The sequence below is a fragment of the Gopherus flavomarginatus genome, chromosome 14 (genome assembly GCF_025201925.1).
Source record: "Gopherus flavomarginatus isolate rGopFla2 chromosome 14, rGopFla2.mat.asm, whole genome shotgun sequence".
NCBI lineage: Eukaryota > Metazoa > Chordata > Testudines > Testudinidae > Gopherus > Gopherus flavomarginatus.
In genome coordinates this window covers 899,802-923,668 of record NC_066630.1, presented here as the reverse complement: position 1 = coordinate 923,668, position 23,867 = coordinate 899,802, and the positions used below count along the sequence as shown (strand labels likewise).

At 49.6% G+C, this 23,867-nt stretch overlaps 1 protein-coding gene across 2 annotated transcripts in view; it reads left to right on the top strand.

Moving 5' to 3' along the window:
- PMFBP1 (polyamine modulated factor 1 binding protein 1) overlaps window positions 1–23,867 on the top strand; it is a 368,361-nt gene that overhangs the window by 200,815 nt on the left and 143,679 nt on the right. For both annotated transcript variants that reach the window (XM_050922218.1, XM_050922219.1), the window contains one exon: window positions 6,624–6,770. In XM_050922218.1, coding sequence (XP_050778175.1) covers window positions 6,624–6,770 — 147 coding nt within the window. The remainder of the gene's footprint in view (window positions 1–6,623; window positions 6,771–23,867) is intronic.

The window sequence follows — 23,867 nt, the reverse complement described above, 5'->3', positions numbered from 1 at the left end:
GGAAAGGTGCCTGCTCTTATGAAAGCCGGAAGTGGCCAGCAGCAGGTCCGGCTCCTAGGCGGGGGGCCAGAGGCTCCGCGTGGTGCCCTCACCCCAAGCACAGGCTCCAAATTCCTGGGGGGGGGCCTGCAGGTGAGAACTGTGCAGTGCCGCTTGCGCACCTCGCCTAGGAGTCGGACTTCCTGCTGTCTGCTTCTGGGGTGCAATGCGGTCCGTGGTGCCAGGACAGACAGGAAGCCTACCTTAGCACCGCCGCTGCACCGCTGAGTGGGAGCCAGCCAAGGTAAGCCCTCGCCCTCACAAGTTCGGAGCCTTTTCCTGCACCTCAAACCCCTCATCCCCAGAGCCCTGACCCCCTCCTGCATCCTTGCCCCAGCCCAGAGACCCCTCCCATACCTTGAACTCCTCATTCCCGATCCCACCCCACAGCCCTCACCCCCATAGCCCAACCCTTTGCTCCAGCCCTGAGCCCCTCCCACACCCCAAACCCCTCATTCCCAACTCCGTTGGGTCTTGGGCATCAACAGTTTTCTTCAATTGGGTCAAAAAAGTCTTCAACAGAAAAAAAGTTTGAAAACCATTGCTCCAGATGACCCTAAACCAAGCCCTGGCATCTGACTTCACTCAGAATATGGTTTTAGTTGTTTTTTCCATCAGTTTCCCTGTTTCCAGTGAACATAGTCAGTCCTTCTTTATGGACTTTCTATAAATTGTGAGGGTGATATTGCCATGTGTGCCAAGGCCTGCGTTCTTTCCGCTCCTCTCCTAAGTGACATGCTGCCTTGGAGAGAGGAGATGGGGGAATTTATTTCCCCAGGAAACCTCACGACAGATGCAGCAAGAGTTTCCTTTGCGGTTCAGTGGAGTTCCTGCTTGTTACCCCGTTTTTAAGCTGGATGCCTGAGACCCACGGATATTAGACTGTCTTGCCTAAGCTCATGCCGTGAGTCAGTGGAGCACACAGACGCATGGCTGCCTGGCTATTCTGTACAGGACAGCCTGTGTGTATCCTCTCTCTTGGGCCATACGTAAACATATGAAAAAACAGAAAAAATGTGGATCCCCTTTTCGACCATGAGCTTGACTAAGACTGAATTTGAGGCTGTAGTTTGATGTGTCAAGTTCTCCTTATTCTCCTGATGAGAAAACTGGGTTGTGTATTACTTACTGAGTTGCAGCAATTTGCTGCTGGTCAGTTGTTTCCAAACTTCTAAGGCTGGTTGAGTCTAAAAGGTGAAAAAGCAGTAGTATCTGCTGGAGAAGCCAGACAGGGGTTTCTGGAGTTGAAGTTTGCAATGAAAAGGGTCTAAAATTGGATGGAAGGATTGTAATATTACAGCAGAAGAATCTTTTTATGTTTGGCTGAAGAGGCAGAATGAATTTCTTATTCCCATAAAGCACATCTGTTGCTTGCTGCAGCACTATACTGGTATGTTTTTGGATGATATGTGCAGAATTTCATGAAGCATAGATAGGGACCTTGTAGCAGGGTACTGGTGCCAAAGCACCTAATTAGCTCCTGCCTGGTCAGCTCCAATCAAGGGAAGCAGATTGGAGCGGATGGAGAAGGCCTGATGCCGGCCTGAGGATTGGCAACACCTGCTGGCCTGACAAGCCAAGGGCTGTAAAGGTTGAGAGGGAGCCAGAAGGCAGGGGGCAGCCAGGGAGAAGTCAGAGAGGGAGGGGGAGGCCTCCTAGCTGAAGGCTGACTCTGCCTGTAAGGGAGGTAACCAAACCTGTAACGCCCATATACAGATGGACACGGGTGGTGGGATAACGTTAAGTAAATAAAGACGTGAGTGTCGCACAACCCTGAGGCCTCTCAGAGCCTCATTAGGGAGGGCAAACGAGCCAGGAAGAGGGGCAGGTCATGGAACCCTGTTACAGACTGACTTTCCACTCTGATACACAAGCATAACTCTGACCTTAGTGGAGTTACGCTAGTGTGAAACTGGGGTAATGGAGTGGAGATCGGGGCCACAGGGATCGTCCGTGAGGCTGATTTTGGAATGGACACAGCATTCCAGTAGGAATGATAAACCATCCCGTGATGACCCAACAAGTAGTAGTGCATGTGTAATACATACATATAGTGTATATTAGTGTATAAAATGTTTTCGAAAAGACAAACAGAGGGGTGTAGGAAGTTGCAATTTCTAAGCACAAAGACCTGTGATGTTATGAGTGTGAAGTTTTGTAGTTAATATATAGGTGCGCAAATGACAAATAATTGTGCTTCAGAATCAAAGGCTTAAGTGGAGCTTATGACTGCAAAGAGAATCTTTACCATTTGAACCAATAAAATATTATCTGAAACAATAGCTCTCATAAGTGTAAACTGCCCCATTCAATGAAATGAATAGTTGACTCTGAAACCTAATGTGATTATGGGATTTCAGCATTAACTCTTTTGTTGCTGATGCCTTTAATAGAAACTTCAAGCTCTAATGTGCTTTCTGTACCATTGTTGAATATACCATACCATTATTAATGAATGCACAAGTGGGAAAATAAAGATGGAAAAAAGTTCAAAATATAAAATAGGGCAACAAACATATATGAATCAAAAGGCGGGGGAGTGTTAAAAGAGCTTAGGTGGACATCACACACTTCTGCCATTCAGTAGCCTTGGGGTCAACAGTGCAGTCTGAAAAGTCATGCAGGTAGACCTGCACACAACGAGCAGCCATTCAGTAGGTGTGCAGTGTCCTCAACTGTACCACAGCTACACAGAGGACTGTTCTGAGTCCCCAGGTGTGGTCGCTTGTGCAAACCTCACACACACACACCTCACCTTGCATCTGGAACAGTTGTGCTTTCACTGGAGACTGTATGGCAGCGTGAAGCCCAGCCCCCTCTCCTCAGTCTGAGTGATGAGGAAGGAGTTTCTGACAGAATGAGCAGCTCATTGCCCTTCTGCTTACCACAGTGTGGCAGCATCTGCTGGTGAGAATGTCCAGTGTGCTGTAGGTGACTATTAGGATGGGATGCCTGGAAGCTGCTGTAGTTTGCTGGCCTTGAGAATAAGCAATACAAATCCCTTATGCTTTGGCAAATGTTAAAGTCCATTTTACAACTACCCCTGCTCAAAAAGAGGGAGAGACTGAGGAGGTGTTTGCCCTCTCCAGAACCAAAAGCTTCAGCTTCCTCCCATCTCCCTTTTCTTCCTGGGTGACCAAAACCCTACCTGTCTCCTTGCTTGGCTGTGAAACCTTAAACTTCCCACTCCACTCTAAGGGGTTTCCTTAAATTATCATGGAGGCTGCACTTTGTCCTGCATCTGAGCTCTCCCGCTTGGACCCCACACCAAGCACTTTGGCGCGGAGTGCACCACTGGCACGGGGCTCCGCCCAGCACCATTGCCCCTTGCTGGTGCCTAAGAAGTGGCAAAAGAAGAGCTCCAGAAGGTAAAGGGGCTTTGGGCAAAGAACCAATGTCAGGCCATGTGCCCACCCCGAGGCTTCACGGGGTACTGCTGAGATCAGACCCCCCTAGCCTGGCCAGAGAGCCGCCTCTGGCAAGTGGCAGGGGACCCCAGTGTCTCCCAGAGCCCTCATTGCCTGAAGCATTTTCGGCAGCTAAAGAACATGTAAGCTGACCGGCACCGCAGGTGCCACACCAGGCGGCAGGCTCAGCTAAGACCCCAACATCTAAGGGCAAGCTGATCATGGGACCATCCCATAGGCAGGGAACACCCTCAGTAACCAGACTGTCACCACAGCCTTGGACCCCAGCACCGTATCCTAGGTCTCTGACTAGAAGGTCTGCAGCGCACTCTCCACCTGCAAGACATGGGACACCGGAGTCAAGGCACCAGTCCCTGTACCACTGATACCGGCGAACTTCCCATCAGAGATCGCTGTGGCTCAGGTCGCCTTTGCCCAGGCAGTCTCCCAGATGTTGATCCCTGCCCGAGGATGGGGGACGTTCCTTGTCACGGCACCGATCCCTTCACCCTGGTGCCGTTCGTCAGGTAGGCACCGTTTCTCACCCTCGCCTCGCTGGTCGCTGACCAGAGGCAGTCAGCAAACTCGGGCCTTGACAGCTCTGCCCTGGTCGCCAGAAGGGCAATGGTCTGAATCCAACTGGGAGTTCAGCGCCTCGCCAAGAAGGGGTGATTTACCGCTGACTCGTGAAACTGGCATGGCATCTGCAGTGACAGCGTGGCAGCAGGGACAGTGGCCGGCCCGCTCAATGGCTGTATTGGAATCTGTGGGGCATGCCAGTAATGCTGGTCCCCTGTTCCCACCAGCCCTCCCTGGCCGCCTCAGACAAACTGGCCCGGCACCACGAGCACCAGAGTCAGAACGTGATGCCGAATCCAGTGTTGGGCAGCACACCAAACCCCAGCACCAAAGGAGCCATCCCCGGAGAGAGAGGGGAAGCCTGCTTCTCCACAGGTGGTGCAGTCGTTGTCATCATCCCTAGATGAAGCAGTTGCGGTTCCCTCCCAAAAGCGCAATCCCCCCAATGACTTCAAGGAACAGGTGGTTGCTAACTTGAACCGACAGATTGAGGAGGTCACGGAGGAGTCAGACCTCTTTAACATTGAATCCTCTTCCACCCTGGCCCAGGTCATGCTGCCTGTCCAGGCCCATAACTCTGGTTTTCGCTCTAGACTCAAACTTTAACGTCACATTTTGTCTAATTTCTAGCTTAAATTTATTGATGGCTAGTTTATATCTTTTTTTGTTCTTGTGCCAACATTGGCTCTTAATTTCAATAACTCCTGTCCCTTGCTGGTGTTTATGCCTCTTGTATATATTTATAGAGGGTAATCATATCTCCCCTCAGCCTTCTTTTGGTTAGGTTAACCAAGCCAAGCTCTTTAAGTCTCTTTTCATAAGGTAGGTTCTCTATTCCACTGATCATCCTAGTTGTCCTTCTCTGCACCTGTTCCAGTTTGAATTAATCTTTCTTAAGTGGGGGGCCAGAATTGCCCACAGTATTCCAGATGAGGTCTCACCAGTGCCTTGTATATTGGTAATAACACTTCCCTATCCCTACCAGAAATACCTTCCTTGCATTAGCTTTTTTCACTAGCCTTTTTCACAACCGCAATCACATTAGCAGCTCCTAGGCATCCTGTGATTGACCAATACACCCATGTGTTTCTCCTCCTCTGTCACCCCCAAGTGATGCATCCCCAGTTTATAGCAAAAATTCTTCGTTTGTCCCTAAATGCATGACTTTGCACTATTAAATTTCATCCATTTTCTATTATTTCAGCTTTCAAGGTCATCCAAATCTTCTTGTATGATATTCCTGTCCTCCTCTGCATTGGCAATACCTCCCAACTTTGTGCCATATGCAGATTTTATTAGCGCACACCCACTTTTTGTGCCAAGGTCATTAATGAAAATGAAAAACAATCCTTGAGGAACTCCACTAGTAACCTCCCTCCAGCCTGACAGGTCACCTTTCAGCATGACCATAGATAGACAGTGGAGAGTTATTCAAAGCAAATCCTCCTATACATCCTTCATCTCTTCCAGCCTGTAACCAGAGCACTTTCCCATCTATTCATGAAGAGAAAATGTAGCCTTTATTCTTTTATGCAGGACCTTGCTGCTGTTACGTCTGCTTTTGTCACTTAGATTAAGAGGCTGCAATGCATTCTACATGGACCAGCCAGAAAATAAGCTGGAGTAGAATGTGTCTGCCCACTTATTAACTGGAGTTTCTGACCAGGACCATGTTGCACCCATGCTCTGGATTCCAGGCTGGCTGCCAATGCATTTCTGACTAGATGTTGAGGTATTAGTGTTCACCTGTGAAACTAAATGGTTAGGGACCTGGTTACTGAAAGGAACATTTACTGTCACATTGGCCATCGGCAACCGTGCTTCAGGCTGGGGCTCCCTTGTTATAACTGGGCGGAGCTGTTAGCAGGGCGTTCTCTGTGAGAGACCCTTTCTCTTTGGAATTTGCTTGTCCCTTGGCTGCCAGAGTCCGGTTCTGTTGACCTGCCAAGCCTATCTTTTTTCCCAGGTTTCTAAGGAGGGGGTGGGGCTGGGGTTTCAGTGTATTTTGTTATCCTGTTGTTAGCTGGTGCATATTTAGTGCCAAGGGGGTGAGCATTTTATATTGTGAATTACCAGTTTAGGGGAGCAGTGCCTATTTGTGGAAATTGCCAGTGGTGAATGCTGGAAGTTTTGGCTGCTGGGTAGGGGCATTTTGGTCCTTTTGGAACCTGAGCTTGTCCATGGCATTTTTGCACTGTGGACTTAACACATTAGCTGAATATATCTGCTAAAATGATCAGCAGTGAAATAACTAATACTGTTAACTTTTAAACAAGTATCTTTAGGTTACAGAATTAACAACCTATTGTGCCTAATGGGATAACTCTCACTTTTCAGGACACTGTTTGGGTTATCTGTAGTATCAGGACTCAATTGTGGATTGATTTACACTTGATATTCATTTTAAGTCTCCACAAAACCATGAGACTAGAAACATTGTTTAAATGAAAGACTCTGGAGCACAATGCTGCAGCCAGCAGGGAATTTCATGGCAAATTCTGTGGTTGTGGTGCAGAACACAGGCCTGTTACTAATGCTCCTTTTGCTTCCACATTACCTATTCTGGAGCATTATGCTTTCACTTTTTCGCTTTCCTAGATTCTGGAGAAGGAAGCTAAGATTCGGGAGCTGCAGGAGATAATCACAGACCTTCACCATGAAATTTCCCTGAAGGATTTGGAGGCAGTCAATCAACTGGAGGAGAAGCACCTGCTGGAGACCACGGTGCAATCCCTCAGGCAGATGGTAAGTAAAGCTTTCTCTGCCCTCCATTGTCTTTAATTGCATTTATTTGCAGTGTGGCCCCAATCAACTCCCTTCATGCTATGGCCTGTCACTTTCTCACCTCTTTTACCTGGGCTTTCGTTTTTTACCTGAAAAGCAGGCTTGAATTTAACTCCATACAAATAAAGTATCAGGAGCTGTAGCATTCTGCAGCTTGGGCCTTCCCTCTCTAGAAACTTAGGTTCTCATTTTCAGAGGTGCCGAGCATCCATAATTCCAGATGAAATTTATAGGATCTGCAACTTTGCATCATCACTTTTGAAAATCAAAGTGTCTGTCGTCTTCAGAACTCACCTCATCTCTTCTAGCTTGAGCCCTCCTAGGGTATGTCTACAGTACGAAATTAATTCGAAATTATTCTATTCCAATTTTTGGAATCGTATTTTATACATTCAGTGTTGTGTGTCCCCACTAAAGCATGTGAATTCGGCGGAGTGCGTCCACAGTACCGAAGCTGGCATCGAATGTTGGAGCGGTGCACTGTGGGTAGCTATCCCACAGTTCCCTGAGTTCTCGCTGCCAATTGGAATTCTGAGTTGAGCTCCCAGTGCACGATGGGGCAAAAACATTCTCGCGGGTGTTTCTGGATGTGTGTCGTCACTCGCTCCTTCCTCCATGAAAGCTACGGCAAACACTACAGAAGGCAACCACTTCCCGCCTTTTGTTGGCTATCTTGAACCGAGCAGCTCTCCTACGTTTCACATCCTTTTTCCAGGATTACCTGTGCAGGCGCCGTAGCGTGGCAAGCATGGCGCCCGCTCAGATCTCCGCTGCAGTTTTGACCATTGTAAATACTTTGAACATTATCCAGCAGTGTGTGCAGTACCTGCAAATACAGGCGAGGAAGCGACGACAGTGTGATTACTATACTGATGAGGACATGAACACAGATGTTCCTAGAAGCATGGCATGTGGCGATTGGGAGATCATGGTGGTGTTGGGGCAGGTTCATGCCGTGGAATGCTGATTCTGGGCTTGGGAAATAAGCAGAGACTGGTGGGACCGCATAGTGTTGCGGGTCTGGGATGATTCCCAGTGGCTGTGAAACTTTCATATGTGTAGGGCCTCTTTCATGAAACTTTGCTATCCCCTGCCCTGGAGCGCAAAAACACCAAAATGAGAGCAGCCCTCACAGTTGAGAAGCGAGTGGCCATAGCCCTGTGGAAGCTTGCAAAGACCGACAGCTGCTGGTCAGTCGGGAATCAGTTTGGAGTGGGGCTGCTGTGCTGCAAGTAGCCAACGCAATCATTGACCAGCTGCTATCAAGGGTAGTGACACTGGGAAATGTGCAGACCATTGTGGATGGCTTTAATGCGCTGGGGTTCCCTAACTGCAGTGAGGTGATAGACGGAACGCATATCCCTATCTTGGCCCCGGCACACTGGGGCGGCCAGTACATAAACCACAAGGGGTACTTTTCCATAGTGCTGCAAGCAGTGGTGGATCACAAGGGACGTTTCACCAACATCAACGTGGGATGGCCGGGAAAGGCACATGACGCTCACGTCTTCAAGAACTCTGGTCTCTTTGAACAGCTACAGGAAGGGACTTACTTCCCAGACCAGAAAATTACTGTTGGGGATGTTGAAATGCCCATAGTTTTCCTTGGGACCCAGCCTACCCCTTAATGCCATGGCTCATGAAGCCGTACACAGGCACCCTGGACAGTAGTAAGGAGCAGTTCAACTATAGGCTGAGCAAGTGCAGAATGGTGGTAGAATGTGCTTTTGGATGTTTGAAAGGGCGCTGGCGCAGTTTACTGACTCAGATCTCAGCACAACCAATATTCCAATTGTAATTGCTGCTTGTTGTGTGCTCCACAATGTCTGTGAGAGTAAGGGAGAGACATTTATGGCGGGATGGGAGGTTGAGGCAACTCACCTGGCGGCCAATTTTGCACAGTCAGACAACAGGGCAATTAGAAGAGCGCAGCAGGGCGCACAGCACATCAGAGAAGCTTTGAAAGCCAGTTTCATGACTGGGCAGGGTATGGTGTGACAGTTGTTTGTTTCTCTTGAAGTTACCCACCCCCTATGTATCTGAAAGGAAATAAAGTCACAATTGTTTAAAAAACGTTCTTTATTTGTTGCACGACACACTGAGAGAAAGCAGAAGGTAGATGGAGGGAGGTAATTGGGTTAGGAGACTGGAGAAGGAGGGAAGGACAAGTACAGAAACCAATTCAAAAGTTCGCATATGCCAGCTTTCTACTGCTTCGGGCGATCCTCTGGGGTTGAGTGTGTGGGTCCCTATAGCCTCCCCCCTCGTGTTCTTGGGTGTCTGGGTGAGGAGGCTGTGGAACTTGGGGAGGAGGGAGGGCGGTTATACAGGGGCTGCAGAGGCAGGCTGTGGTCTTGCTGCCTTTCCCGCATTAGACCCACAATACAGTGCAGCATGGCAGTTTGTTCCCCCATGAGCTTGACCACAGCATCCTGCCTGCTCTCATCACGTGCGTCCATCGTCTCTTTGTGCTCCTGTAATGCTTTACAGGACTCCGCAATTGTTTGCCTCCACGCATTCAGCTGGGCCCTATCAGTGCAGACGGACTGCATGAGCTCAGCAAACATGTCGTCCCGAGTACTTTTTTTCTGCCTTCTAATCTGGACCAGCCTCTGTGATGGAGTAGATAGGGGCTGCATTGAAACATTTGCACCTGCGGGAGGAGAAAAAGGGAGGGTAGTATTTTAAAAGATACATTGCAGAGAACAAAGGGCACACTCTTTCTCAGTGAAACAGGCAATTCTTCTTCGAGTGCTTGCTCATATCGATTCCAATTAGGTGTGCGCGCGCCATGTGCACGTTTGCCGGAAGATTTTTACCCTAGCAACACTCGGTGGGTCGGCTGGGCACCCCCTGGAGTGGCGCCGCTATGGCGTCGGATATATACCCCTGCCGACCCAACGGCCCTTCAGTGCCTTCTTACCGCCCATGTCGGTCGTTGGAACAGTGGGGTGCGGTTTTACTGACGTCCACCTCCCTAGCTACTTGTAGTTTTCGAGTTATTTTTGTGTATATAGTTCAAAGTTATATAGCTATAGTTAATTTTTATCGTTTATAGTTAGTGTTATAGTTAAGAGGGGTTCAGGGATTAGCCCCTTCCCCGTACCCGGTGCCGGGGCCCATGCCCGGTTCACCGGGTTTCAAACTGTGCTCAGCCTGTCACAAGCTGATGCCGACAGGAGATTCACACGACTCCTGTCCTAAGTGCCTCAGGGAATCTCACCTGGCAGATAAGTGTTGCATTTGCAAGGTTTTTAAGCTGAGAACAAAAAAGGAGCTGGACTTTCGGCTAAAACAGCTCCTCATGGAGGCGGCTCTTACCCCTCCGCCTTCGGCACCGAGTGCTGGTCAATCAGCGGGCAGAAGCGCCTCCTCGGCACCAGACCGCGCCGGTACTGCCAAGGCCTCTCGGCACCAGCCGTCGCTGGCACCGAAGTCGACTCGGCACCGCTCCCTCTCCCCGAGGTCGAGAGAGCCTAAGATTCCTGCTGCTTCCGTGCCACCTGCACCGCAGCCAGAGAGCTCATCTAAGTCGGATCGCCCAGCACCAACACCTGCCGCAGCACCGATGACGTCGGCACCGTCGATTCCGATCCCACAAGGGCCGTCGAGTCCGTTGCCTGTCAGCTTCCCAGCGCAAGCCATGGTTGAGCTTACTATTCCATCCACTCCGGAGACATTCTCAACAGCGAGGGATCTGATTGCCATGACAGAGTCGATGCTGCCTCAACCCCCAGCTCCACCGGTGCGGATAATACAGTCTATCGGCAAGCCTGCCTTGATAAGACCATCCTCTGTCTGCACAGCAGAGCAGCACCTTTCACGATCACGGTCCCGCAGACGTTCTAGGTCCCATCGGCGCTCCCGCTCCCGACGCTGTTCGCAGTCCCGGCACCGTTCTCCTCCTCGGTACCGGTCGCGCTCGCGGCACTGTTCAGTATCCCGTTCGCTGGCCCGCTACTCTCGCCACCGCTCCAGTTACTGGCACCGCTCCAGGCACCGTGACTCCTGTAGCCGCTCCCAACGTCGAGCCTCGAGATCTTGGTCGACCTCCCGGCACCGCTCCGGTCGCAGGTCCTGATCTCGTTCCTGGTACCGGTATGCCTCCCGGTACCGGTCCCCGGTGCTGAGTAGAGCAAGGTCTGCTAGAGACAGAGACTCTGCCCAGGGCTTTTCAGCCCCTCCATGGCCATCCAGACACACATCAGTGTCGTCCCATGCGGACAGCTCTTATGCACAGGACTGCAATTCCGATGTGCCCACCAGAGTCTTCCAAGAGACCCAGGCCCAGGACCAAGGCCCACATCAGTGGTCTTTCTGGACACCTTGGGCGTACCACCAGGCCCAAGGCGTACCAGTAGTTCCATCCCCCTTTGTCCCATCAGAGCACCGAGTGACAGAGGGGACAGTTAGCCGTCCTACTCCGACTGCTACGGAGGAAGCCCCAGTTCACCCACTGGACTCCCAGGTTCTACTGGAGCAGGAGGTCGCCCAAGAGCAAGAGGTCACACAGGACCCGCTCATCCCCGGCATCTCCTCTTCCTCTTTTCCAGATGAGGCGGTGGCAGGAACATCCTCCTTGGGCCCTCCTCCAATCGACCTGAGAGCCCGTCAAGACCTCCTGAGGAGGGTAGCACTCAATATGAACCTCCAGGTGGAGGAGGTCCTGGAGGTAGAGGACCCGGTAGTGGACATTCTGTCCGCAGATGCCCCCACCAAAGTGGCCCTACCGTTTATTCGGACCATCCAGGCCAATGCCAATACTATATGGCAGTCTCCAGCTTCTATCCCTCCTGCGGCCAGGGGAGTTGAACGTAAATACATGGTGCCCTCTAAAGGGTACGAGTACTTGTATGTCCATCCTCCTCCCTGCTCACTAGTCATCCAGTCTGTTAATGAGAGAGAACGCCATGGCCAGCAGGCACCAGCCCCGAAATCGAAGGAGACTAGGCGAATGGACTTACTTGGCCGCAAAGCGTACTCGGCAGGTGCCCTACAGCTCCGGGTGGCAAATCAACAAGCCCTGTTTAACCACTATAATTATAACACCTGGGTGGTGGTGGGTAAGTTTATGGAGCTACTCCCTCAAGGCTCCTGCCAAGAGTTCGCTGCCATCTTGGAGGAAGGGAAAAAGGTGGCCAGAACTTCCCTCCAGGTCTCGTTGGATGCAGCTGACTCAGCAGACAGGACTCTGGCCTTGGGTGTTGCCATGAGGCGCATCTCATGGCTTCAGGTTTCAAGCCTCCCACCGGAGCTGCAGTATACCATTCAGGACTTGCCATTTGATAGTAAAGGTCTCTTCTCAGAAAAGATTGACTCCAGACTGTAAAGCCTGAAGGACAACAGGTTCATAATGCGCTTTCTCGGCATGCATACGCCGGTGACCCAAGATAGGCCTTTTCGTCCCCAGCCTCACCGCCCATACTCTGCGCCTAGACAAAGACAGGACTTTGGCAGGTGGCACGGCCGAGGTGGTCGTAGACGACAATCAGGACCCCAAGGGGGCCAAAATCAAGGTCCCTCGAAACCACCAGCCGGACCAAAGACGAGCTTTTGAAGGTGCGCCCGAGAGTGGCGTGCCAGTTACAGGCCAGGATCCTTCTCCAACCATCTCTCCTACTTCCTCCCGGCGTGGTCCCAGTTAACTTCAGATCGCTGGGTCCTACGCACGGTGGAGTATGGGTACCACCTCCAATTTATTTCAACCCCACCCTCCCACCCTCCGACCCCTCTCACGAGCAATTCCTCTTGCAAGAGGTGCGGACGCTCCTCGCCATGGAAGCTATAGAGGAGATACCAAAGGACGAAAGGGGCAAGGGGTTTATTCCCATTATTTCCTAATCCCCAAGTCAAAGGGAGGTCTCAAACCTATCTTAGACCTGCGAGGACTCAACCAGTTTATGACAAAGTTGAAGTTCCGCATGGTATCCCTAGGGACCATTATCTCGTCCTTGGAGACTGGTATGCCGCCCTCGATATGAAGGACGCGTACTTTCATATCGCCATTTTTCCTCCACACAGGAGGTACCTCCGCTTCGTAGCCAACCATCAGCACTTCCAGTTTATGGTGCTGCCGTTTGGCCTTTCTACAGCCCCAAGGATGTTTACAAAGTGTATGGCCGTAGTCACCGCCTATCTGTGTCGCCGTCGGATACACGTTTTTCTGTATCTGGACAATTGGCTTATCCGAGGGGCCTCTGAGACACAAGTCACCCAGCATGTGGGCATCGTTAAGGACCTATTCACACGTCTAGGCCTGATGGTCAATATAGAAAAATCCACTCTGGTTCCCACGCAGAGGTTAGACTTCATAGGAGCTATCCTGGACTCCAACTAGCCAGGGCCTCCTTACCGCAGCCACTGTTTCAGACGATGGCAACAATCATCCGAGGTCTACAGAATTTCCTGATGACCTCGGCTCGCACTTGTCTCGGTCTCCTGGGTCACTTGGCTGCCTGCACGTTCGTAACCAAATGCACCAGACTCCGCCTCCGTCCTCTCCAAGCTTGGCTCAACTCGGTATACCGGCCGGGCAGGGACCCAATAGACACGATAGTCACCATTCCCCTGAGCACCCTAGGCTCCCTAGACTGGTGGCTAACTCCCTCCCTGGTGTGTACAGGGCTGCCATTCCATCTGCCCCAGCCCTCAATGTCCCTGACGACAGACGCGTCATCTGTCGGCTGGGGTGCTTACCTCGGGCACCTTCGTACTCAAGGCCTCTGGTCATCTCAGGAGCTGGCATTATGCATAAATGTCTGAGAACTGAGAGCAGTCCGCCTGGCGTGCCAGGCGTTCCAGCAACATTTACAAAGCCGTTGTGTCTGAGTGTTTACAGACAACACAATGGCCATGTACTACATAAACAAGCAGGAAGGGACATGATCCTCCTCCATTTGTCAAGAGGCCATCCAACTCTGGGGTTTTTGCATAGCCCACTCGATAGACCTGGTAGCATCCTTTCTCCCAGGGGTTCGGAACACTCTGGCAGATCGACTCAGCAGGTCCTTCCTGTCTCACGAGTGGTCGATCCACCTGGATGTTATTCATTCTGCTTTCCAGAAGTGGGGATTTCCCCACATAGACCTGTTTGCTTCCTGCACGAACGGGAAATGCCAGATGTTCTGCTGCTTCCAAGATCTCTCCCCGGGATCGATCTCGGACGCTTTCCTGATGCCGTGGAAGAGCCAGCTGCTTTATGCCTTCCCACCGTTCCCGCTGGTTCACAAGGTCCTGCTAAAACTCTGCAGGGACAGAGTGCGCCTAATCATGATCACTCCAGCATGGCCCAGGCAGCACTGGTACACCACGTTGCTCGACCTGTCGATAGCTAACCCAATTACCCTGCCACTCCACCCAGACCTCATAACTCAGGACCACGGCAGGCTTTGCCACCCAGACCTGCAGGCCCTTCACCTCACGGTGTGGCTGCTGCGTGGCTAAACCAGTCAGAGTTATGTTGCTGTGCATCAATACGACAAGTTCTCCTGGGTAGCAGGAAACCTTCCACCCGGTCAACATATCTGGCCAACTGGAAGCGTTTCTCCTGCTGGTGCGAAACGCATAATCTTACTCCCACTGAGGTCTCAATTCCCTCTATTTTGAACTACCTCTGGTCTCTCAAACAGCAGGGCCTAGCAGTATCATCACTGAGAGTACACTTGGCAGCCATCTCTATCTTCCACCCAGGGGAAGATGGCCATTCCGTGTTCTCACACCCTATTGTTTTGAGGTTCCTCAAGGGCTTGGAGTGCTTATACCCCCAAGTACGCCGCCCAGCCCCAACCTTGGACCTCAACCTGGTTTTAACCAGGCTTATGTCTCCCCCATTCGAGCCGTTAGCAACCTGCTCGCTACTCTACCTGTCTTGGAAGACAGCTTTCCTCGTAGCCATTACATCGGCCAGACGAGTCTCCGAGCTTAGGGATCTTATGATGGATCCGCTGTACACTGTGTTCCACAGGGACAAAGTGCAGTTGTGGCCACACCCAGCATTCCTCCCTAAGGTGGTTTCGGCCTTTCATGTTAAGCAGGACATCTTTCTCCTGGTCTTCTTCCCAAAGCCACACTCAACGCGACGGGAGCAACAATTACACTCCCTGGACGTCTGTAGAGCACTCGCGTTTTATAATGAGCGGACAAAACCCTTTCGTAAAACGCCCCAACTCTTTGTTGCGGTAGCAGACCGAATGAAAGGCCTACCTGTTTCCTCTCAGAGGATCTCATCTTGGGTGACGGCGTGCATCCGCACTTGTTATGACTTGGCTCATATTTCCCCAAGCCACATCACTGCGCATTCTACCAGGGCTCAGGCTTCATCTGCCACCTTCCTGGCTCGTGTACCTATCCAGGAGATCTGTCGCGCAGCTACCTGGTCTTCGGTCCACACCTTTGCTTCACATTATGCTCTGGTTCAACAGTCCAGAGACGGTGCAGCCTTTGGCTCAGCAGTTTTACATTCTGCAACATCTCATTCCGACCCCATTGCCTAGGTAAGGTTTGGGAATCGCCTAACTGGAATCGATATGAGCAAGCACTCGAAGAAGAAAAGTCAGTTACTCACCTTTGTAACTGTTGTTCTTCGAGATGTGTTGCTCACATCCATTCCAAAACCTGCCCTCCTTCCCCACTGTCGGAGTAGCCGGCAAGAAGGAACTGAAGGGCCGTTGGGTCAGCAGGGGTATATATCCGGCGCCACTCCAGGGGGGCCCAGCCGATCCACCAAGTGTTGCTAGGGTAAAAATCTTCCGGCAAACGTGCACACGGTGCGCACACACCTAATTGGACTGGATATGAGCAACACATCTCGAAGAACAACAGTTACAAAGGTGAGTAACCGTCTTTTCATAGTACACAGCACGTGTTCTTTCTGTAGAAGTTAGCATTTTGCTTCTTATACTGAAGTGCCTGCCACTTTGGTGTGAGTAAGCCATCACACACAGCCAGGCAACAGAATTCAGCTTGTAGGCAGCCTAGGGGCACGCGGGGTTCTGCTTCTTCTGCATTAATTTCAATGCTTTCAAACTGCCGGGCCCCCTTTCTCATAGTAAGCAATGCCTGGTGGGTTTACCATATAACAGGAGGGCCTGTGGGTTCTTTGGGATGATCGCTTCACAAAACACCCTCCCCCCCACCCGCGCACCCACAGCATGGCTCCAGTGAGGCTCTGAGCAGGGATGAGCTCTTTAAACTAAACACGAACAGCCCAGGCTCTCACTTACCAGAAGTACCTTCTCCAGGGTCATGGTCCAGGAGCCCACCTTGGCAGTGGGGGGAGACTGTTGGTTCTTCTTCGAGTGATTGCTCACATCCATTCCAGTTAGGTGTGCGCGCTGCGCGTGCACGTTCGTCGGAAACTTTTTACCCTAGCAACTCCAGTGGGCCGGCAGGTCGCCCCCTGGAGTGGCGCCGCCATGGCGCCCAATATATATCCCTGCCGGCCCACCCGCTCCTCAGTTCCTTCTTACCGCCGTGTCGGTCGTTGGAACTGTGGAGCGCGGCATAGCTGTCCTCCACGTCCCTAGCTCTCAGGCAGGGAGCAGCAGCTCCACTCGCTTGATGTCCGTAGGGCTCTCGCGTTCTACGTGGAGAGGACCAAGCCCTTCCGCAAATCCCCTCAGCTTTTCGTGGCAGTAGCGGACCGCATGAAAGGGCTTCCTATCTCCTCCCAGAGGTTATCCTCTTGGGTAACGTCCTGCATCAGGACCTGCTATGACTTGGCCCATGTCCCTACGGGCCGTGTGACTGCGCATTCTACCAGGGCGCAGGCGTCGTCGCTGGCTTTCCTCGCCCGTGTGCCCATCCAGGAAATCTGTCGGGCAGCGACCTGGTCATCGGTCCACACCTTTGCTTCCCACTACGCCCTGGTCCAGCAGTCAAGAGACGACGCGGCCTTCGGAACTGCAGTGCTCCATGCCGCGACTTCTCACTCCGACCCCACCGCCTAGGTATGGCTTGGGATTCACCTAACTGGAATGGATGTGAGCAATCACTCGAAGAAGAAAAGACGGTTACTCACCTTTGTAACTGTTGTTCTTCGAGATGTGTTGCTCACATCCATTCCACACCCGCCCTCCTTCCCCACTGTCGGAGTAGCCGGCAAGAAGGAACCGAGGAGCGGGTGGGCCGGCAGGGATATATATTGGGCGCCATGGCGGTGCCACTCCAGGGGGCGACCTGCCGGCCCACTGGAGTTGCTAGGGTAAAAAGTTTCCGACGAACGTGCACGCGCGGCGCGCACACCTAACTGGAATGGATGTGAGCAACACATCTCGAAGAACAACAGTTACAAAGGTGAGTAACCGTCTTATCCAGCGTTAAGAATAGTTCCTGGCTGGGGAGAAAACGGATTCCCCACTTGCTTCCTGTGCACTGTCCTCCTCCTCTTCATCCTCCAATAACTCATCCTCCTTGCTCGGTGCAACTCCCCCTTGCAGATGTCCACGGACAGTGGTGGTGTAGTGGTGGTGTCATCCCCCATAACTGCATGCAGCTCACGGTAGAAGCGGCATTTATGGGGCTGTGACCCAGATCGTCCGTTTGCCTCCCTGGCTTTTTGGTACGCTTGCCTGAGCTCCTTGATTTTTGTACGACACTGCTGTGTCCCTGGAGTAGCCTCTTTCTGTCATGGCCCTGGAGACCTTAGCCTATGTATTTGTGTTCCTTTTTTTTGGAACATAGTTCTGCCGTAACAGATTCGTCTCCCTAACATGTGATGAGATCCAGTACCTCCTGTTCGGACCATGCTGGAGATTGTCTGCGAATCTGGGACTGCGTGGTCTCTTGTGATGGTGGACTCTGCATGGCTGCCTGTGATGGTGGGCTGTGCTGGTGGTCACCTGTGCTGATGGTGACCAAACAGGTAATGAAATTCAAAAGTTCCCGGGGCTTTTCCTGCCCACCTGGCTAGTACATTGGAGTTGAGAGTGTTGCCCAGAGCAGTCACAAGGGAGCATTCTGGGATAGCTCCCAAAAGCCAATGACGTCGAATTGCGTCCACAATACCTTTAACCCAGGACTGTTATCTCGATTTAAGCACTACTCCACTTGCCGAGGTGGAGTACAGAAATCGGCATAAAGAGCCCTTTAAATCGAAAAACCGGTTTGGTCGTGTGGATGGAATCTTTTTTTTTTTCGAAATAACTCAGCTAATTCCGAAATAACCGACTAGTGTAGATCAGGCCCTAGACTATATACATGCTACATAGCCTAGTGCCCCAGCTAGGCGCTGGAGGCTGCTGGCTTAGTAGCTTGGGCACACTCTGTAGTGATCCTTTTGGCCGTGGCCAAAAAGACAATGCGAGTGGTGCTGATTGTTCTGGTTTCCCTGCAGCAAGAGGGAATTTTCCCATGCTCCTCACCAAGTTAGACTGTTTCAGTACTGCTCAGCTCATGCTTATTTAGTTATACAAAAAGAGGTGTGTGTCTGAAAACCCTGGGTGTCCCACTGCGTTAGCCGATCACATCAGCTACTTGCTAACCAAGCATCCCCTTCCCAACAGCCCGAGCAACTCCCCAGTAGCAGAACACATCAGAATACCCACTCATCATGCAAATCTTCAGCTCCATCAGATGCCTTTCTCAAAAGACTTGGCTCCATTCTAGCTGATAATGTCAGATCTCAAAGGTCAGAGTGTGAGTTCAGAGCCTTAAGATTACATGTCGTGGTGTGGAGGGATGTGTGTCTGCGCATGCGAGCGTGTCATAACAGTATATTTATTAAGCCAGGTCATTATTTGTTATTACTCAGGTGTAATCACAGAGCTACACAACATCTCACAGAACAAAGACCAGCTCTGGGCTTGAGTCTCCCCTCTTTACTACCTGATCAGAGGGCCTACACAAAAAGAGGGGTATTTTACACCCATTCTGCACAGGAATACACACCTGCAAAAGGCATGGAGAATCAGGCTCAGAGCCCCTGCCCCCAAAAAACACCAGCAGGAAACACCACCACAAAGGGTTCTGGGACAGGGAAGACAAATGCACCTTTGCATCAGAAGGAAATGCAGTGTTGGGTTTTGGGTTTTTTATTCTCTCTGGTTTTTGTGACGTTTCTGTCACCTTGGGCTTTAGGCAGTTAAGTTAGAGCTAATGACAAGTGACAAGTGACACGGAGTGCAGACATCTGTTGGTGCTCTCTAACCTTGGGTTTCTAATATTATCACAAAAAGCTTAAATTTGCCAGTGAGAGGAACTTCAGAAATTTGCCAGAATGGTTTGTATGTCTCTGTGGCAGCCATTGTCCTCCCCTCCTGCCCCTGGATCATTGCAAACAAGGTGCCACTTGCACTGCCCATCTTCCCCCTTCCCTGGCCAGCACGCCCATGACCTGTTTCCCACCAGTCGCCCAACCCAGCAGTGTTACTAGACAGGCACAACAGGAAGAGAGAGGTGAAAGGATTTTCATAGGAGACCATGCAGGGTAATGGATTAGGCTTGGGCTGGGGACTCAGTCATTGGTTTTGGTTCTGAATTGTTTTATGACCTTGAGCAAGTCACTCATCCTCTCTGAGCCTCCATTTCTTCATTTGTACAGAGGAGCTAGTAATTTTGTGGAACATGGCTTGTCATGGCATAAATCTCCACTCTGAACCTTAGCGTCCAAAAGATGGGGTACCAGCATGAATCCCCCTAAGCTTAATTACTAGCTTAGATCTTGTAGTGCTGCCACCAACCAGGACTTGCAGTGCCTGGTAAACTCTGGTCCCCCCAAAACCTTCTCAGAGGACCCCAAGACCCAGACCCCCTGGATCTTACACAAGGAAAGTAAACCCTTTCCCTCACCGTTGCCTCTCCCAGGCTTTCCCTCCCTGGGTTGCCCTGGAAGATCACTGTGATAAAAACTCCTTGAATCTTAAAACAGAGAGGAATGCACCTTTCCCCCTCCCCAAGAGGTATTACAGATTCAAGCTCCGTGAATCTAAAACAAAGGGTTTCCACCTTTCCCCCTCCCTTCTCTCTCCCTGTCTCCCACCAGTTCCCTGGTGAGTACAGACTCAATTCCCTTGAGCCTCAACAAGGGGAAAAAATCAATCAGGTCTTGAAAAGCAAAACTTTTAATAAAAAGAAAAAAAAAGTAAAAGTTGTCTCTGTAATTTAGATGGTAAATATTACAGGGTCTTTCAGCTTATAGACACTAGAGAGGAGTCTTCCCCCCAGCACAAATACACATTAAAATCATTCCAGCAAAATACACATTTGCAAGTAAAGAAAACAATCAAAAAGACTAAACTGCCTTCTACTGTTACTTACTATTTGAATAGAAAATTAGAGAGCCTGTAGGTACGTCTGGTTACCCTCTCAGAACCCAGAGAGAACAACAGACAAAGAAAACACACAAAACAAAGACTTCCCTCCACCGAGATTTGAAAGTATCTTGTCTCCTGATTGTTCTTTGGTCAGGTGTTCCAGGTTCACTGTTTGTTAACCCTTTACAGGTGAAAGAGACATTAACCCTTAACTCTCTGTTTATGACATGGCTACATGTTTGAAGTGTCTGGGTCAGTGGCGTGGAACTAGAACTCAGGAGTTCACAGCTCCCAGCACTAAGCTCAAGCCACTTAGACTATGTTGATTTTAGGGTGCCCCACCCCTCCAGGAAAAGAGAGCTTACGAAGCATGTGTCATGTGTGCTCTGGCACTTCCATGGAACTCCTGATGTGAATGTTAGCCACTAAATGTCCACTAATGAGCCGAAGGTACCAGGCCACACCTAGGCTGACAATTAGTAGTTTATAGACCATTCCATGTTTGGAGTGATCTGATAGAGGCCCTATCTTTGTGGGCAGACTGAATGCCTCTTCTATTCCTTCTTGGTGCCGGATGGCCTGAGTCCAGTGTCTGGAGCTGATCCTCTCTCTTCTTCCTGCAGATATTCAAAGCTATATACTATATTATTCATGGTGACTGGCTTTGTTAAACAGTCCTAAGTAAGCAGTGGTTGTGAACCTTGCAGTGCCTATTTTTATACTTATTTCATTCTGTTCTCATCATGTTTTCGTTTGCCATTGATTTTATACTGAGTATATGTTCATTATACAGATTTATCCGGGGGAGCAGGGTAGGAGTCTGTTGGTTTTGGATATCTAGAAAGATGTGGAGCTGGTTTGCAGGTGGGATGGTTGGGGTTGTGTGGAATGAGCACACTAGCTGGGTGTTTCTCGGGAAAGCATCAGTACTGAAATAAAGTTGTCATTAGGTTTCACGGTGAACAAGCTAGTGATATTAATGAGGCAATTTCTATCTTTTGGACTATGGTTTCAGGCTGCCTGCAAACCCAAAAAAAGAATACTATCTCCGTTTATATTCAGCCCACATTGTTATAGGTTTCCTCACAACCAACAGACAAGAAACATTTCTCTTAGACTGACATCACCTTGACAGCATTTCTCTGCTTGTCTGTCTGGAAAACGATAACTTTTGAATGCCAAAACTACGCAAGTTGAAAATTTTAGGAAATGTTCTAGTTATCAGTGGGCAGATCCCTGTTGAATTTGGAGAAAATCAGAAAATTGAAAGAGAGAAATGTGGGACACAGAGCCCCTGGCATCTGGTTACTAGAGCTATCAGCTTAACTATGTCTGTGATCAGTGATTTCCCTACACCCCTCCTGAATTTTCCCAACACCTCCCCTAGTTTTGTGAGCTAGTTACATGCCAATTCAGTGACTGTTTGGAAATCTGAATTTAAACTGAAACATTAATACACACTTTAAAAGCTTATACAGTGTATGATAAAATATGTGTATCTGAAAAAGTAGAATAGATTTGAAAAATATGAACATAGACTAGCTTCCTTGCTTCCTTATACAGCTGCTTTTTATGATGCCAGTGCATTCATTTCGGTGGTGTTGGCCAACCTAATAATTTCAAATGATGATTTGTAAGCAAAGTCTAAATGAGCTCTCCCTGACAGCTAGTGATGAGCTGGGGCTGCAGGGAAAGGCTTCAGGGCCAGATTATATTTACATTCACACCTAATCTACCTAGGTATCCAGCAGACAGAGCTGTGTTGTCCAAGTGATAGATTTTGGCTGGGGTTGGGTTACAAACCACTTGAATGTGTGGGGATTGGGGGATGAAATGTTCTTATTGTATGAGTAACAAGCAGTAGAACTGTACTTAACCTGTGATGATTTGAAGACATCAAGAGAGAGGGCATCAAGAGAGAGGGTGGGGATCTGTCCCTCTCCACTGTTTAAAGACAGAGCTGATCAGGCTCCACAGAGAGTCTTGTTCTGTTAAGTGACCACTGCAGCTGAAATCACTGACAATCAGGTCTAAGTGGTTAGTCCTGTTGTGGGGACAGTGTTCCTGTGAGTACAGTGTTTTTATGGAAGAGACAGACTGTGCTGGCAGCAAGCGAGGTTCCCACACTGAGAGCTCAGCTGAAATCACTGAGAGCTGGTGGAGCCTCAAGAGACCAACTCGCAGAGGTCACAGGGGCAGGTGGCAGCAGAAGGTGACTGCGCAGGGCCATTGGCAACAGAGCGGTGGAGTGAACGGTGGCACAATGAACAGCAGTGGCCAGAGCCAACAGTGAACAGCTGGAGGAACAAGCAAAGTGCCTTCTTGTCCCTCACCTGGAAGGTGTACTCACGTGAAAGCACCTCTGAACTCTGAGCCTCCACTGACCAAGGACACCGGTGAGTGGAGTGCGGTGGAGGGAAAAGTGAGGGGCATGTTAAATAAACATTTGTTTGTTGGACTATATTTTAGTGACTTTGCTCCGGAATGCTAGATTTGTGACTGGGAATGGAAACTTATATAAATATGTTTCCTAGTAGGCCAAGATTTTTAAAATGCATTATTTGCCAAGGTTGTTATCTCACATTGTTGCTATCTTGGGAGGTCATTATATTGGGGAGTTTCTGTACTAAACATTTTTATTATTATAATTAATTTTTACATAAGAATGGTCATACTGGGTCAGACCAATGGTCCATATAGCCCAGTACCCTGTCTTACAACAGTGACCAATGCCAGGTGCTTCAGAGGGAATGAAAAGAACAGGTAATCATCAAGTGACCATCCCCTGTTGCCCATTCCCAGCTTCTGGCAGACAGGCTAGGGACACTCAGAGCATGGTATTGCATCCCTCCCCATCCTGGCTAATAGCCACAGATGGATCTGTTCTTCAGGAATTTATCTAGTTCTTTTTATAATCCTGTTATAGTTTTGGTCTTCACAGCATGCCCTGGCAAAGAGTTCCCTGGGTTGACTTTATATTGTGTGAAGAAGTACTTCCCTTTGTTTTTTTAAAACCTGCTGCCTATTAATTTCATTGGGTGACTGCTAGTTCTTGTGTTATGTGAAGGATTAAATAAAATTTCCTTATTCACTTTCTTCGCACCAGTCAAGATTTTGTAGACCTCTGTCATATCCCCATTAGTTATCTCTTTTCTAAGCTGAAAATTCCCCGTCATTTTAATCTCTCCTCCTGTTTCATACCCCTGATCATTTTAGTTGCCCATCTCTGTACCTTTTCCAATTCCAATATATATATTTTTAGGATGGGTGACCAGATCTGCACACAGTATTCAAGGTGTGGGCGTACCATGGATTTATATAGAGGCAATGTGATATTTTTTGTCTTATTATCTATCCCTTTCTTAATGATTCCCAACATTGTTTGCTTTTGTGACTGCTGCTGCACATTAAGTGGATGTTTTCAGAGAACTATCCACAATGACTCCAAGATCTCTTTCATGAGTGTTAACAGCTAATTCAGATGCCATCATTTTGTATGTATAGTTGAGATTGCTTTCCCATGTGCATTACTTTGCATTTATCAACATTGAATTTAATTTGCCATTTTGTTGCCCAGTCACCCAGTTTTGTGAGATCCCTTTGTAACTCTTAGCAGTCTGCCTGGGACTTAACTATCTTGAATAGTTTTGTATCATCTGCAAATTTTGCCACCTCCCTGTTTACCCATTTTTCCAGATGACTATGTTGAACAGTACTGGTCCCAGTACTGACCCCTCAAGGATACCACTATTTATCTCTCTCCATTCTGAAAACTGATAATTTATTCCTACCCTTTGTTTCCCATCTT